General features: G+C 40.2%; 2 protein-coding genes across 8 annotated transcripts in view; both read left to right on the top strand.

Annotated features, from left to right (window-relative positions):
* The window catches only part of map3k15 (mitogen-activated protein kinase kinase kinase 15), a 158,340-nt gene extending 144,169 nt beyond the window's left edge, over positions 1-14,171 (top strand). For 2 of the 7 annotated variants that reach the window (XM_079661535.1, XM_079661529.1), the window contains one exon: positions 13,980-14,171. In XM_079661535.1, the coding sequence (XP_079517661.1) occupies positions 13,980-14,056 (77 nt within the window). In that variant the 3' untranslated portion in view covers positions 14,057-14,171. The remainder of the gene's footprint in view (positions 1-13,979) is intronic. The other 5 variants (XM_079661536.1, XM_079661534.1, XM_079661533.1 and 2 more) reach the window with 4 other exon arrangements.
* Positions 3,306-5,068, top strand: LOC307026608 (C-C motif chemokine 20-like). The gene is made up of 4 exons (XM_079662138.1): positions 3,306-3,501; positions 3,734-3,836; positions 4,552-4,626; positions 4,716-5,068. The coding sequence occupies exons 1-4, from the start codon at positions 3,420-3,422 to the stop codon at positions 4,759-4,761; spliced, it is 306 nt and encodes a 101-aa protein (XP_079518264.1). The 5' UTR covers positions 3,306-3,419; the 3' UTR covers positions 4,762-5,068.
* Positions 14,172-17,204: the final 3,033 nt, after the last annotated feature.

The raw sequence follows: 17,204 nt of genomic DNA, 5'->3' as shown, positions 1-17,204 counted from the left end.
AAGGAAGTGACTTGGAAGTATACGACTACCAAGCCAGTATCCTCGTGATTGAGAAACTGCCCGTGACTTCACTCAAGTGTGTGTTTACGTTCTCTGAACATATTCACGCGAGACTTCTCTTTGTCCCCGAACACAGTGTAGCGAACGCGCCCTCTGCTGGTCGGAGATAGACACTACATACTGCTAGATAACACTACTTTCGTTATCTCGTTTATTCCCTGTTTCATTCTTCCTCAATTAACTTGCCATTGTCCGCAGGTGGTGGTATGATCAAGCCCCCAGGAAGTGCACCCGGAGTCTGATGAGAATATTCGTTGTGGCCACAATGTGGTACTACACTTCCTTTAGATTGCTGGGCCCGGAAAGCACTTTTTCCCATTGACTTACATTGGGAAAGAGTGGTCGGTGACTTGTTGGATAATTTTTTTAAAACTAAATAAACTACCTAGTATGAACGTTTGTATAGCCCTTATTAAAAACATTCGTTCCCCAAGTTGTAAAATGTGCTAATAACGTTATTCTGAGAGTTATTTCCCTCGGCATTATGAACGCGTATCTAACCCACGGGACCGCGCTGCCCGGCACGTTCATGTTACGTGTTCAGCAGGTTCAGTACTACATGAGTTTCTCTTTACCCATGGATGCACAATCACAACGGACCATATCGCCTTACTGCCAGCCCACGGAGCTGTAATAATGGATATATTGTATCATCACCACGCCTGGCATTATTGGTAAACATGAGACCGGCAAAAGGGAAATCACCTGATTGAAAACCTGCTCTACAGTGTAAAACACGAGAGGCCTTTTCATTTGTCAATCATCATTTCACAGTGCCTTATAATTACTAATAACCCCCTCATACAATGCTTTTGAATTTTCTTTGTCTCCACTCATGTATGTCATTCGGTTTGTGCGTCAAACATTGTTAAAGTATACATATGTCTAATCCAGATGAAGTAATCAAGTTGTTTACACAAGTGGTTTTGATTCTAACAGTTCACCTGAATGACGACACTAGAATATTTAAAGACGTACTGCATGTTTTAAAGATGTGCTTAGGGCAGCTTTTGAACTGGTCACAAAAGGGTGAGAAACCTGTGTTGACAGTTAAAATTACTCACTTAAGAGTTTCTGTATGTGAAGACAGCATAATGACAGGTTTCAATTCATTTGGGTTGCATCTCAATCAGGAGAGACTTCATTTTGTTTAAAGAACATTTATTGACACATGTCTTATGATACATGTTAAGTCTTTGGCGATTACACCCCGATCCTGAAATCGTATATCTAAAGGGGGTATGCAGCCGTGAGCATAGGGAACCCCCCAGGGGTCTATAGTTTAATGTGGACCAGGAACACCTCTTTCCATCCTGCTTCAAATAGGGCCTGGTCACACCTCTTTTTAAGACCCAGAGAGCAATGGGCAAAAGCTGAGCTCAATTTCATTGGCTACTTACCAACCATAAGTACTAACCGTGTAAATAACAAATGAGTATGTCAAAAAAGTTGATCTTAAATTAGCAAGAGAGAGGTGTAAGAGAGGCCCCTAAGTGTTTAACTGTAAAATATGGTTCTCTAAATGCAAATGTGGCTGGTTGCGGTGTGGTTAAAACACAAAAACGAAGTGTAGATATGTTTGAAGGTTGACTGATAAGGGCTTGAATAGTCATCATTACATTTGGGATAAATTGTCTACAAAAACATGTCGCACCCACGTCCAACTGGCTCCCTCATTGTAAAAATGCATCACTTAAAATAAATGTAATGTAATGTAAATAAATGCCACTTTTTGTTTGGATGTTCAATTAATGTTAATTGGTGATGTTGTTGATTGAAGAAATCCATGCCTCATGTTGAAGGAAAATATCTCAAAGACATTCTAGGTCAGGGGTGTCCAAACTACGGGTCGGGGTCCAAAAGCAGCCCGCGGACCATTTTGATAAGCCCACTTTTCAAATAAATTCAGTCAATTAAAGTTTGAAACGTTTTCTAACACATCTTAGTTGATAAAGAAAAAGGCTCAATAACTTATCTACCATACAAGCTTGAAATACACCCTTCATATTTCCCCTTATAAGCAAACTGAGGGATGAGCTGCCAACAAAATAAATGAAACCCTATGGAGAGCTGTGATCTAGGCTGTTTTTTTCTTAAGGCATTTTCAAGTATCAAGCATAATTTACCTACATTTGATTAAAAAACATTTCGCTGACTTATAACTTAACTTATGAGGCAATATACCTCACCTTTAGCGAGTGGCCCAGCCCTTCCTATATTTTTCTGTATGTGGCCCTCGGTGAAAAAGATTTGGACATCCCTGGTCTAGGCATATATTGAGTTTTGGGTGAAACACAACTCAGATAAAAAACCCAGACTGAGCCCTGCCTGGACTTCAGTACTGGACCAGCTTAACAGACAACCTCCCTTATTCTCCATTACACTTTACACTGACATCCATTCATCAGTTTTCAACTTCCAATCCCCCCTGAAATTCCATTTAATCTCAAAACTAAATATTGTTGTGCCCCTTGTTTGCTTGGTGCTTGTAAATGCATGAAACATATAATCCCAAACAGGAAATGGAAAGCCACTTCACACATCAGACAAATGAACATCTGAAGAGCTACCTGTGGGACTTTCTACTCAACAAACTGTCTCTGAATGTCTTTTTAACCTCTAAAAAGGCCTATCCAAACCACATGCAGTTGGATTGTACGTCCTCACTTTTTATACAATCGTATCACCTCTCTTACCATTCAAATGTCGAAGGGTCATTTTAACAGTCCCCCTGGATTTTCCCTAGATTGTGTTTCCATGAACACACAGTAATGTCACTACAGTTGTTTTGAGGTTATCTTTCTCTTAGATACCATTGTGTTTTTTGTTTCTATCTTGGAAAAAGTCACACATACTGTAGAACCCTGCTCTAACACTCTTTTATTTGTTTTGGTTAATTCAACCAGATAATCACTTTTGCAAAGGCTCCTTTTACATTATAATTATTTACATTGCAATTATACAGTACCTTTCCTAATAAAACGCAGAAGTGTCAAGGAAGCCTAATTAAACTAGCTGTGAGTAATGCCAACTAAACTACGATTATGCAACTTTGGGAGCTAGGGCTGCTAACAACTCTCATTGTAGAAGTCTTTAAAAGTTTTAATCTAGTTTACTCATGCTGGCTTCTGTTCAATATTTAACCTTGCTCCGTTTCCTGGCTCATTTCCACATTCTTAACAATGGCATGGCATTGCACAATCCTGCCGAGCACGGGAAAATCCCAGACACGTCCTACTGTACACTAGTTAAAAGGAGTGAGACGTGAAGACTCAGTCACAGTCTCACTGGATTCCTCCAGGCATTTTACACCGGCTCTAAAAGCACTACCCGAATAAGCACTCCAACTATAGGAAACCATGCCAAGCAGTAAAGTATGTTTCCTGGCAACTCTGTGCTCCCTGGTCATCCTGTCAACCTTTATCGGCAGCACACAGTCAGGTGAGTTCTACAGATCAAGCTACAGATAATACATGTGCAGTTTTGTTTGTGTCATCTCTGGCAAGTGTAGATCCATTTATAAAAGGATAAGGAAGTACCTGCAAATCCTAAAGCTCTGAAAACAGGCAGATTTACCATTGTATGTTTCAGGGTAAAATCAAGGTTAAAAAGCAAATTATTTAACTTGTAGAAAAATGTTTATAATGTATTTTTGTTCACAATGTGTTTGCAGTGAGCTGCTGCCTGAGTTACAGCAGTCGTCGATTGCCATGCCAACGGCTGCTCGGATACACCGTCCAGACCATCAACACCTCCTGTGACATCGACGCTATTATGTGAGTAAATGATTAAATCTCTTTTCAGACTACAATTCTGCACTTCAGTAGTAACAGCAGAACAGGGAGCAAGTCAGTGACAACAGTCTCACATGGATATTACAACATAATGTTATGGACAAAAGGTGCAATTGCACAATAAATGTTATTATTAATTAATCTGCAGACATGTTTCTGAATTGAATTATCCCTATGACGTTATACTACATACCAAGGTGATGTGTCAAATAACATAATATATTTAATTTCTTTCTTGAGTTGTTAATGGTTGGCTTGTTTGCTTTATGACCAAAAAGTATTTTTTATTTCATCTGATAATCAGTTAATTGACAAATCATTGTGGCCCTACTTAGAAATAGTGACAGTGGACCTAAGATAAACAAGTTTGGGTGTCTGACATTTTTTAGAAAAGGAGATGAAGATATAAACAAGCAAACTCTCTGGAGAGTGGCATTTTAAATGATATATCTTATATCTTGTGTATTCCTTGTTTTTCATTAAACATATCCTTGGTCATTGATTTTGCTTTCTTTATTACGGTAATTATTTTGACCACGAAACAACCTAACAGCAGGATTCACCCCCATATGTAACTGTTGCAATATGTAGAGTATACACACTAACAGGTTAATACACAACCTGGAAAGGACCGGTTTTTCTGGTGAACTGCATTCATGCGTCTCGTGTTTGATGAAGTCTTCACTTTTTTTCACAGATTCCAGCTCCCAGGAAGGTTTGTGTGTGCTGACCCTTCAAGCATCCATACTCAGAGAGAGAAGAAATGTCTGGAGTGAGTATACTCATTTGTCTCTAACTTCAATAAGTACTCTTACCGAACATTGAACTCAAATAATATTGTGTTTTCATTTTTCTCTGCAGTGAAAGGAGGAAGAAGAAAGGAGGAAGAAGAACAGTAAGATCATAGCAAACCGAACCTGAGGGCACGACACATGAGCTGTATACGGAAGTTACTGTATGAAGGATATAACTAATATTTAAAAGCCTTCGTACACCGAAGTAAATTATCATGTCATTTTGTTAAATTATTATATTACATCTTATTATATAAGATTGTGTGTTTTATAAACAGGTAGTAAACTGTACACTGAAGGTGCAGAGCATCATTGAAGTATATTTTTGTAAAGACATTTTAGTAAAGAGGAATGGAGAGTAAACGTTTGAATTGTAATTTATATTGTCAAAGGATTAATAAAAATAGAGATGTTTAATAATGCATTTGTCTGAGTTTCATAACATTCAGCATATATGTTACATATATCTGCTGCACATTCTAAATGTTATCCTAGTTTACAGTGTTAAATGAGTAAACCAAAGGTCAGCATTTCAAATAGGGTGCAAAGAATCAAGAGGAGCAAAATACAGTAGACATAATATAACAGTAGATAAATCACAACGACAGAATAGGGTTGAAAATCAGTTTTCTGAAAATTAATAAAGTAAATAGGCATAAACGACAAAAACCCGTTTTAAATATAAGATTTTAATTTTGTTTTAAAAGAATAGCTTTAAAATCATCCTATTCCACACTGTTTGATTGTATCATACTTGTTCTACACATTGTTCTTGCTTTTCATTGATATATAATTCAACAATATCCTAGTGTTTTGCACCATGAAAGCTAACTTATTATGCAAAATCCACTTTTTCTTATTTTAAACACAAACATGTTTCCCCTCTGTGTAAAGAGATTCTAAAAAATTCTGTCTGAAAATGAGTGGATAAGTTTTTGGCCACTTTATGATGTCATTTCCCATAATTTGAAGTCTACAGTTTTTGTATCTCTTGAAACTTTAGGAGAAGTAAAGTCCTGTAGGTTTGAATAAAGCTTGACTGTAAAACATGCTTAACAAACTGTTAAGCGTTATGGGATGAACAAAAATGTGGAAAAGTAGAGAGCTCATTTTGTGCTAACTGCTTTTAAGATAAAATCAAAGAAGTTAAAATAAAGGTTTAAATTCAATATTTACATTTTTACAAGAGACAGTTAACCAAATGTTGCGGAAAACTGTCAAAGAGTGAAATCAAACTGTGGCATCCTAAAAGATGATCATAATCATGACTATTTGTTCACTGCTCCATTCTAGAAGTGAAATGTAGGGCTCAACTACTTATGGAAAAACACATTTCACTCATACCTAGTCATAACTTGGTCTTCCAGTTTGTGTGCATGGAAACTATTGAAATTCATTTCCATTTCAGTTAAACCAGTAAGAGCAGCTGATCTAGTTGGTAGGTAAATGTAATCCCAGAAACCTCCTTCAGGTATACTTTGTTACATTTTTGAACAAACCAAAACATTTCAATACGACTCCAAATCTCACATAAAGAGGATTATATTTCCTTTCCATCATGGTCTGTCCCCCACAGTGAGGAGTAATCTGTCCTCGTTGATATCTTCTCTGTTCTTCAGAGCCTTGGAGAGTTTCACCCAGAACAGCTTGGGGTGCTCCTCAGCTTGAGGCCAGCTCAGGTAGGTCTGCCTCTTCAGCAGCTTCCTTATGTGGTGGTAAGCAGACAGCTGAGAGGTGGGAATATCCTCCAGAAACACCAGAACCAGCACATCCTTCTGCTCATCAAACAGGCGGAAGCTACACAGAGGAAACAGACGGATGGATTTTTTCATTACTAATTTATTGTTATAATCTTTTAATAAAAATGTTAAGTTTCAGACTTGGTTTATGTTTAAGATTATGACACTGTTCATGGTAAACATGGTGTTTGAAATTTTAAAAAAGCAGAATAAAAGACTCTCGCACACTTCATAACTTGCAGTCAGAGATTATTATCAATGTTCCGGTACACAAACCTTGATTAGGTTATTTGGATATTTAAATAACCTGATAAAGGATGTGGTATGGAAACGTTTCAAATTATATTTTATTGCAAATGATGAAGCAAGTTTGAGTATTGGGAGTATTTAGCTCTACATTTTTGACCAATATTATTATCTTAAACAGCTGTCAAATAAATATAAAAGGTGCTATTTAATACAACTATATGAGCTTTTTTCTTGTGTTAATTTCTCAATTAAGTTAATTATTTAGTATATCTCAGTATAACTTTTTTTCATTTATTTATTTAATAGTTTCAACTGTTTTTATTACCTTTTTTGTTTTATTTGACTTTATATATTTTTTAACTGTGTTTATGTATGCACCATGTACACCAAGACAAATTCCTCGTATGTGTTAACCTACAATAAAACTGTTTCTGATTCTGATTCAAGTTTGACAAGGCAGTGTAAAGCAGCATAAAACACAACTTCAAAAAGTAATCCAGAAAAGGTGTAAACCGATTAAGTTGCAACAATCTGACCAATACACAATAAAAGACTTGTATTTTTTCTGTGTTAATAAGTGTGTCATGTGTATGCATTTATATATTTGTGTAGGTCAGCGAGGAGCTCCAGCTGTCTGTGGAACACATAAAGCGGATCATATACATCCTTCGAGACTTCATTCATTCCCCAGAGAGGCGTGTCATGGCGGCCACCATCTCCAAGCTCCAGCTGGACCTGGACTTCGACCCCACCTCCCAGGCCCGGTTCCAGAACAAAATGTCTCAGGATGCATCTGAGATTAGAGGGTGCAGTGGTAAAGTGCTATTTTTAAAAGTGGGGAGTGGACCTCGAACCCTCGAAGGGGTCCTCACCTCCTCTAGGGGGGTCCGGGGGCATGCTCCCCCGGGAAGATTTTTTTTTAAATATTGAAGTTAAAAACATCAGTGAGAACCACCCTTGAATGATGGGATCGGAGACTAAAACCTTAGGGATCCAAACTATAACATATATCCGGATTGATGCAAAACAAGTGACATTTCACCTTTTTAGAGAAATTTTGAAAAAAATATTTGGGTGCATTTTCCATATCTTTGGACCCCTTGGTTGATTTTGATGATTGACACCTCTTTTTACTGTAACCGTTAGAGCCAATATAATCGAGGGGAAGTTCCTAAAATCCATCTAAACATTACCCATTGGTGAATGAGTGATGCATAGCCAGAATGCCCAAAACCGGAAGCTGTCATACACTCTCGTAGCAGCTAATATGAAATCTCCGTTATTGACATAAATATGAAGATGGATTATCAGTAATCATTTCAAAGTGACACAGACACATTGGATTAACCTTCAGCAGTGTTGTATGTATTTTAATGCCATTGAACAAAACTTTTGATCAGGAAACAGCAAGACTTATTTTCCGCTTTGGTCCCGTAAAGCTACGTTGTGTGTTGTCTGGGTTTGCTTCCCCTGCCGCGAGTTTTGGTCGCTCAGTGATGATACCCCTAGAATCTGTGGAATCTCAGTTTGCTAGCTGATATCTTGTTGGCATGGGGCTTAAATGGTTTAAACACTGTTATAAATGTTGTTTATCAAATACAGAAAACTAGTGTAACAATTCCTTTTTTTCAATGTAATAATATGACACCAGCACTTCCTATGAACCTTGATGATGCAGTTAATCCAAAATGGTCATGAAAAGTGACCTACGTCCTCACCTATTACAGAATTCCTTCTAAACATCGATGCATATATCAGATTTCTCTAAATGTTGTTTAATACGATTATGGATTATTTGACTCTTGATTGTTTGTGTGTGATCTTCTCAGGTTAACAAAGTCCTAAGGAACCATCCCATTAAACCCAACTGGATGTTTGCCATGTATAACATCATCCGCCGATCGGTGCGAGCCTGGCCTGAGCCTCTGCTGCCACCTAGTGGACATATTCAGAATATTACATCTCATCACTTTCTTTCTTTATATAATATTATAATTACTGAATTTACAGTACCACACATGCCTTTGACAGAGCTGCAGACCTACTTTGGTCCTGCGTCAGAGTGCGAGGGAGCAGAGAAGGAAGATGAAGTGGATGAAGAGAAAGCAGAGTTTGGTCCCGTTTTAGCTTCTCAGACTGAAAACCCTGTGACGACAGCTGACCCCACACAATCTGCAGCCAGCACCATAAACTCCACCCACTCCAAGGAGCCTCAGCGCTCGCCCCATCAGCTGGGTGCACAGCTGGGCCGGCTCAAACACGAGACCAACCGGTACATGCAAAAACACACAACATATACAGTAGATGGCTGTAGAGATGGCAAAAGTAAACACATCCTTTACTCAAGTAGAAGTACAGATACTCGTGTTTAAAAATACTCTGGTAAAAGTAGAAGTACTGACAACATGTCTTTACTCAAGTAACAGTAAAGAAGTATGTGCTTCGAAATGTACTTAAATAAAAAGTACCCATAACTACCAACTGTTCTATAGAGTAACTGACCTCACTTTATATTAGAGGTCCCCTATTATCCTGTTTTTCATCAATATATTATAGGTCGCAGATACAAAACATGTCTCTGAAGTGTTTGCCTCGAGATACCAAACAGATTATGCATTTTATCCCATAAACCCTTCGGTTTCAGCCCTGTTTCAAAAATGCTGATTCTCTGTCTGTTACTTTAGATGAAAATAAGGAGCCGCTCCCTACGCCCCTCTGAGAGATATTTGGTTAAAAATAACAGAATGGTGCTCTAGGAGGAGATTCAGGTGATAGGGTGGGTGGGTGTTACCTTGGTTGGTTATTGGATAATGGTTACACAAGCCAAAAAAACTTTATGACATCATAAAGTGGCCAAAATCTGATCAGCTCATTTTCAGAAACTAGGGCCAAGAAAGGGTGGGTGGAGGGGGTCTGGGGGACGGGTCTCGGGCGGGCGGCCCGGGGGCAAGGCAGAGACCAAGGAGGGGGTCTCGGGCGGACGGCCCGGGGGCAAGGCAGAGTCCATGGAGGGGCGAAGACCACAACGGGCGAACTCAGGGGGCCGAGCATGAGGGCGAAGGCAGCGACAGGAAGAGTCAGGGGGCCGGGCCCGAGGACGAAGACCACGGCTCTCAGGGGGCCGGGCTCTCAGGGGGCCGGGCTCGAGGGCGAAGACCGCGGCTCTCTGGGGGCCGGGCTCGAGGGCGAAGACCAGACAGCTCCGGAGGCCGGGCAGGGTCCGGTGTCGGACGAACAGGAACCGGAGTCAGTGGGACAGGCTTCGGCTCGAGCGGTGACTTGAGAGGGAACTCGAGAGGTGACTCGAGAGGGGACTCGATAGGGAACTCAAGAGGAGACTCGAGAGAGGGCTTGAGAGGGAACTCGAGAGGTGACTTGAGAGGGAACTCGAGAGGACACTTGAGAGGTGACTTCAGTGGGGACTCGAGAGGAGACTCGAGAGAGGGAACTCGAGAGGAGACTCGAGAGGGGACTCGAGAGGTGACTCGAGAGGGGACACGCGAGGTAACTCGAGAGGGGACACAAGAGGTAACTCGAGAGGTGACTTGAGAGAGAACTCGAGAGGAGACTTGAGAGGGGACTGGAGAAGAGACTTGAGAGGGGACTCAAGAGGGAACTGGAGAGGTGACTTGAGAGGGAACTCGAAAGGGGACTTGAGAAGTGTCTTGAAAGGGGACTCGAGAGGGGGACTGGAGAGGTAACTCGAGAGGAGACTTGAGAGGGGACTCGAGAAAGAACTTGAGAGTTGACTTGTAAGGAGACTTGAGAGGGAACTCGAGAGGGAACTCGAGAGGAGACTTGAGAAGGGACTCGAGAGGGAACTCAAGAGGATACTTGAGAGGAAACTCGAGAGGGAACTTGAGAGGGAACTCGAGAGGTGACTTGAGACGGTCGGTACGCCGACAGGACTCGGGGAGCTGGCGACGGCTGGAGAGCCAACAGGAGACGAGGTGCTGGAGTCGGCCGGTACGCCGACAGGACACGGGGAGCTGGCGTCGGCCAGAGAGCCAGCACTGGAGCCGAAGCTGAAGTCGGGACCATGGCTGCTGGGGGCGGAACCATTGCTGCTGGGGCCAGGACTGAGGCTGGGACCATGGCTGCTGGGGCCAGAACTGGGGCCGGAACCATGGCTGCTGGGACCGGCACTGGAGCCGGAGCCGCTGGAGTACGGGCTGGAATCCTGACCTTGCATCTTCCAGAGACCTTTTGGAGGCTACGTGGACCTCCAAACGCCAGACGGGTTCCTGAGAAGAGGTCTGAGGCTGGAACTGGAGCCGCTGGAACCGGAACAGAGGCCTGGACCATGGCTGTGTGGGCCAGGTAATCGAGCAAGGAAACATAGCTCTGCGGGCCGGTATTGGTGCATGGATCCATGGCTGTGGAAACCGGAACTGAAGCCGGGATCATGGCTGTTGGAGTACGGGCTGGAATCCTGGCCCTGCGTCTCCTCGAGGCTTTTTGGAGACTCCGTGGACCTCCAACAGGACAGTAGTCGGATCCCAGGAAAGGGTTAGAAGTTTCGGACAAGTCCTCAGGACAACTTGTGAAAAGTTGTAGCCACTCAGGCAACGAACTCCTCAACCAAGGCATTTCGGCCACCTCCATTTGTGCCTTTTGAGGATAGCCTCTTTGTCCCTTCTAGAAGAGGTTCCACTCCACTCGGCATGATAACACTGTAGGGAGAAATCCAGATCGAACAGATCCAACTCAAAATCATAAAAATCCGCTGGGTCCATTGTTGGTCGGTTCATTCTGTTACGAATGGGTGAAGGAAGCAGGACCCAAATACAGATAATGCTGAAAAAATACCTTTATTTCAAGGATAACGGGCAAAAAAGGCAGTATCCAAAATATCCAAAAACAAACGAGCAGCACAAGGAACACAGACCGTGGAATAAAATGGAGGGGAAACAATGAACCGACATGGAACACTGGGGAAGACTAGACTAAATACACAGAAGGGTAATCACAGGAAAAGACACAGCTGGGCAGGGGAGGGAGAAACACAAGGGCAACAGGTGAACACAATGAGACAATCAGACACACCAGGGAAACTAACGACAGGGAGGAGGACCAGACAAAACACGAGGAGGAAGACAAAACACCGAATGAACAGACTTACAAAACCCATAACCAGACAGACAACACTAAAACCGTGACATAAACCTAGGAGTGTGACACGCAATGACTCTAACATAGCCTGTTTGAACATGTAAGAAGTAGAAAGTACAGGTATTTGTGTTAAAAATGTAAGAAGTAAAAGTAAAAAGTCGTTAGAAAAATAAGTAGTGGATTAAAGTACTGATACCAGAACATTTTACTTAAAGGGGACCTATCATGCTATATTTGAATAATATATTGTAGGGCCATACATATATAAGGTATATTTATAAGTTTTATTTTTCAAAATACCAAACAGATCATGCATTTCTGCCTTTGCCTCAATCCAGCTCTTTCTTTGCATGAGCTGGAGCTGACACCCCCACCCCCCTGCAAAAGAGGGGGCGAGGCACAAGCGTCATGTTACTATGCTGTTGCCATGCTGTTGCTATGCTGTTGCCATGCCACAGCAACCTCTCATTCCCCTGATAGGTGGAGAGTTGACCATACAGGTGGAGTGCACCTCTGTGACATCATAGAGGTGCAAATCAGAATCCCCATGTATCAAATCCGTTGCAGCCCTGTTTTTAGACATTTGGGTATGGAGGAAAGAGAGAGGGTTGTATTTCTGACACTTGGTGAGTTCCCTGGAACACCGGGGACACATATTCATGTATAAAAGACGTACAAAAGTGCATTTTGCATGATAGGTCCCCTTTAAGTACAGTAACAAAGTATTTGTACTTCACTACTTCCCACCTCTGACATTAGCTTGTAGATGGGTGAAATAATACAAGGTGTTTTATACACAATCAAAAACAAGGTAAATAAAGTGGTATGGTGCAGTTTTCTTTAGAAAAGATACAATGTACTTTATTAATCCCAATTTAAGAAAAAAAAACGTGTTGTAGCAGCATAACACAAAACAAGGAATAGCCCAAAATAACAAATTAGAGTAGGAGTAAACAATTCTAAAATAGAAACATCTCAAAATAGAAATTAAAAAACCAGCATTAGGGAGTAAGAAAAATATATATACTGTAGAGATGACCGTGAAGATAAAAAATCTATAGACTGACTGACAGATAAAAACAAACTATTGAAGGGCCAATTTCCTTTGATGTTGTAACTTGTGTGTTCCCTTCAGATATTTGAACACCGACGGATTTTCCTACTCACGCAAACACACAAGGGAAAACGGCAGTTGTTTGGAAAGCATTTCATGATGATGCAACCCAACTAGTATCAATCATGTGACAAGGCTGGAGTGATGATGACACAGCAGGAACGTGTCATTAGTGCTGGATAAAAGCGTTGATAAAACAATGATGCAGTACAATGCTAAGGCTCATAAAGATTGTTTAACATTAAGAAATGATGATGTTGTCTTTGCAAAAAATAACACTGAAAAATAATATTTTTTCATTTGAAATACATGATGTTATTATCAGCAATGCATTACTTAAGATTCCCATTCATGTTCGAGAACCAAAAGTGCCCTTTAATTTCTTGTTTGGAGATCCCATGAAGGATGTTGCTGCTTTTGTAAAAACATTTAGATGTCTGTTTAATGTTTTTTTGTTTTAACATACCTACCTGGTTTCTAGCCTGTTTTTATCGCGACATGTTCAGTTCTTATTTCCTGATTGCAGTAGTTTTCCATTTTTATTCAGGCTTTTTTACTCCGAGATCATGGTGCACGTAGCTCTACTTATTCACAGTCAACATCCTTTACAATGTGGAACATTCTGCATAGAGACTTTTCTCTTAAACATGTGTAGATATTATTATTATGGCCAGTTAATGGAATTTTTTCATTAGCTTGTTTTTACGCACAGGGCCTCACCAATTGTACTCTAATTTTGCGTCTCTAGTGATATAGTATGATTAACAAGTTTCTATCTTTTTGACAGTTATTTGATGTATCTCAGCCTTTCATACTGCCTGTGAGATCTTCTGTAGATCTTAATACATGTCTTTCTTTGCTGCAGGTTGCTGGATCAGCTGCTGCAGAAGGAGAAGGAGTACCAGCAGGTCCTGAAGGCCACACTGCAGCAGAGAGCACACGACCTGGAGATGGTCCGAGTCAGACACAGACCCCCAGGTAAACAGGTTGACATACTGTATTATCCTTCTGTTTGTTTTTCTTCCTCTCTAACTCTCTGTTTCCTTACAGATATTTCACCTCCCTCCATATTCCACATCCCAGCGGACCCACAAGCCGGACAAGGAGCTCACTGATTGGCTGAAAGAGAAGGGGGCAGACGGAAATAACGGTATGTGTACAGAATCTAGTTTTACATGGTCATATGGAATTTAGGGGCGTTCTTCTCAAGTCTACAAGGCTTTAGGCCATCTGAATGTACCGTAAATGCTTTAGAGATAAGTCATTCCTTTTCGCAGCACAGGTGCATATTTTTGGGATTGCTGCAATATTGAAGGTGTCTAGGTTGAAAACTGTCCATCTAAAAAGAAAAAACACAAAATGCAACATTCATGGTGGGAACATTTATATTAAACTTGTTGCGCAATGCTACGTTACAAAGATACTTCTGTACCAATCTGTATTGTTTTTGACATCAAGAAGTTTAAATCAACAGCCGAATTGGGGATATATCATATCCGAGATTCGGCCGCATTATCATTTTCAACTAAGAAAAAAAAAAAAGAACAACTAAATAAACGTGAATAAAATAAAATGGATAATAGGAGTTTAAATAGGCTTACCAAGAGTAACATTTCTGATCTGAAAGAAAACATGTAGAGATTGTATAATAATCTATCACTATCAACAAACCTCTTTTCTTCAGCAATAGATTAAAACTAAAGTATCGAACCTGTTTTGAAAAGGTAAGAAGTAGAAAGTACAGCTATTTTGTTAAATTAACAACAAGATAACAAATCTATGAACTATAAATCTATAAACTGACTGACAGATAAAAACAAACTATTGAAGGGCCAATTTTCTTTGATGTTGTAACTTGTGAATGCCTTCGGATATTTGAACACCTACGGATTTTTCACTCACGCAAACACACAAGGGAAAACGGCAGTTGTTTGGAATGCTTTTGATGATGATGCAACCTCAACAAACCTCTTTTCTCCAGGGGTGGAGTCCTCTGCCGCATCTGGCGGGCCATCCAGCGGCACAGAGAGCGAGAGAGGCTGAGGGGTGACGAATGCTCGGAAGATGATGCATGATGGGCTACGTAGACTACAACTCTGGAGGACTCTGTTTGGCAGAAACACGCACACATCAACACTACCAGTCCTGCTTGCATTCTGTTTTTCTTTCTCTCTCCCCAGTGCCTTATCATGTTGTAGTCTGAAGGTTTTATGTACTGAATCTTAGTTTGATTACATCTCTATAGTCACAGACTGGACCAGACCAAATCTGTTCAAAATCTATCATAGCAATCAGAAATATTTGACACTCCATGCAGTATATTTTTAGTAAGAAAATGTCATCCCCCCAGTAAACGTTTTCTGTTCAGATTATTCACAAAGAATCACAATGTCCAAAGAAAACGTTTAAACTGCTCCTGTGGCATAATATATTCCGTGTGATCCACTGAAAACCTCATAACAGAAACTTAATTCAACATGTTAATTGGTTTCAGTCTTACCCCTCCCGATTTCTGTTGACTTTTTTTGTTCCTCTTTCCTTCATAACAGCATACAGTTGGACAAAAGATAAACCATTATGCTGCAGGACTAGATTCACACGCCTTCTGTTTTGAATAATGATTCCAAGTACAGCCATTGTTCTCTGAAAAAACCCACATGCATAGTATTTTAACAACCACATCTGTAATGTCACATAATCATCAATAATACAAACAAGTAGGCAAATTCAATCGAGATAAAACCATTTGTTTCTTTTCCTGCCTTCAGAATGATTGGTCAGTATGTAAACACGATGTAGAAAAAGGGCTCCAAATGTTCTAGTTTTAGGTTGAATACTTTATTAATTCAGTGGATAATTGTTCAAAACTGTGCAAAGATGGAACAAACAAAGCTAATCTGCTTTTCCTCTTCTGTAAAACCTTATTTAATAAACACATATGTTCTTCTCTCTGAGTACCTCTATTTAAATGTTTTTGTTTTTTATTCCAGCTCTAGTATGTGTATGTGCTTGTGTATTTCATTGAATACTTTAAAACTCCAATAAACCTGAAATAAATACAAATTGTTGCCCACTTTGTTTTGATGTTAACTTTTAGTACCAGATTGTATTTTTCCAATAGTCAAGTCAAATTACAAGACCTTAAACAATCAGCCATGCTAGCAGTCTCCTCCTGATTGGTGGAGTTGCCCAATAGCCGTAGCGCCACTTCTGTGACGTCACAGAAGTGTTCAAATCTGGATCAGTCTGTATCAGATCCGTTGCAGCCCCTTTTAAGAGATTTGGGTATGGAGGAAAAAAGAGAGGGTTGTGTTTTCTGACACTTGGTGAGTTCCCTGGAACACCGGGGACACATATTCATGTATAAAAGACGTACAAAAGTGCATTTTGCATGATAGGTCACGTTTAAATTACATAAACCAAAACACTGAACAAACTGGCACATTAAATGTAAAGTCGAATGATAAGTAGGAGTATTATAATTTGTCCTTAGGCCTTGGGGTACATTAGTCAGTCTTTGAAACCAATATTTGTGTACACTAAATAAAAACCACAAATGTGAGCATCATGGTGGAACCATTAAAAAAAAATCAATCACCAAATTCAAAGGGATTTATCTTTTGATCACAATGGCCATCCTTTGCCACATCTCAGGACTGGATATACAATGAATTTGTTTTAACAGGGTCAGTATCTCTCACTACATTATGGCACATCATTTATTTTTTGAAATGTTGTTTGTAAGGCAGGACTCAAAATAGCAATTTAACTCAAATCCTAAAGAGTATTTTTGAGCATGACTATGGGCTAACATATTCTGACCCTGAATCAATTATTGCAGCTCATTAGCCCACAGTATTACAGCAATATTAAGGAAAGCAAAGCTATTATTGTAAAGTTTAAACAATGTACTATTTTAAGCCAAAGGCTATATGCAAATCTCCACCTAGAAACCTCAAGATGAAAATCATGGATTATCCCTGAAATATTAAGTGACAAAGTTTAGCATGCTCACTTTAACCGACTTCTTCATGGAACAAGGAAATAAAATAACTATATCAGAGCTTTCGTTATCTCGTTTATTCCCTGTTTCATTTTTCCTCAATTAACTTGCCACTGTCTGCAAATTGGTGGTATGATTATATTTCATCATCACCACGCCTGGCATGTACGTGCATTATGGGTGAACATCATACTCGCAAAAGGGAAACCACCTGATTGAAAACCTGCTCTACAGTGTAAACCACGAGGCCTTTTCATGCGTCAATCTTCATTTCAAACTGCCTTAAGACATAATTACTGATAACTCTCTCATACGATGCTTTTTTAATTTTCTTTGTCT

This window comes from Notothenia rossii (assembly GCF_949606895.1).
Source record: "Notothenia rossii genome assembly, chromosome: 12".
In the NCBI taxonomy this organism is placed as follows: domain Eukaryota; kingdom Metazoa; phylum Chordata; class Actinopteri; order Perciformes; family Nototheniidae; genus Notothenia; species Notothenia rossii.
This window is presented reverse-complemented; position numbering and strand designations above follow the sequence as displayed.

Excerpts from the sequence above, each read along its gene's own strand:
- LOC307026608 (XM_079662138.1), top strand. The coding sequence starts at position 3,420 with ATGCCAAGCAGTAAAGTATGTTTCCTGGCAACTCTGTGCTCCCTGGTC. Across the intron at positions 3,502-3,733 it reads TATCGGCAGCACACAGTCAG|TGAGCTGCTGCCTGAGTTAC; the intron begins GTGAGTTCTACA and ends ATGTGTTTGCAG. Across the intron at positions 4,627-4,715 it reads AGAGAGAAGAAATGTCTGGA|TGAAAGGAGGAAGAAGAAAG; the intron begins GTGAGTATACTC and ends TTTTCTCTGCAG.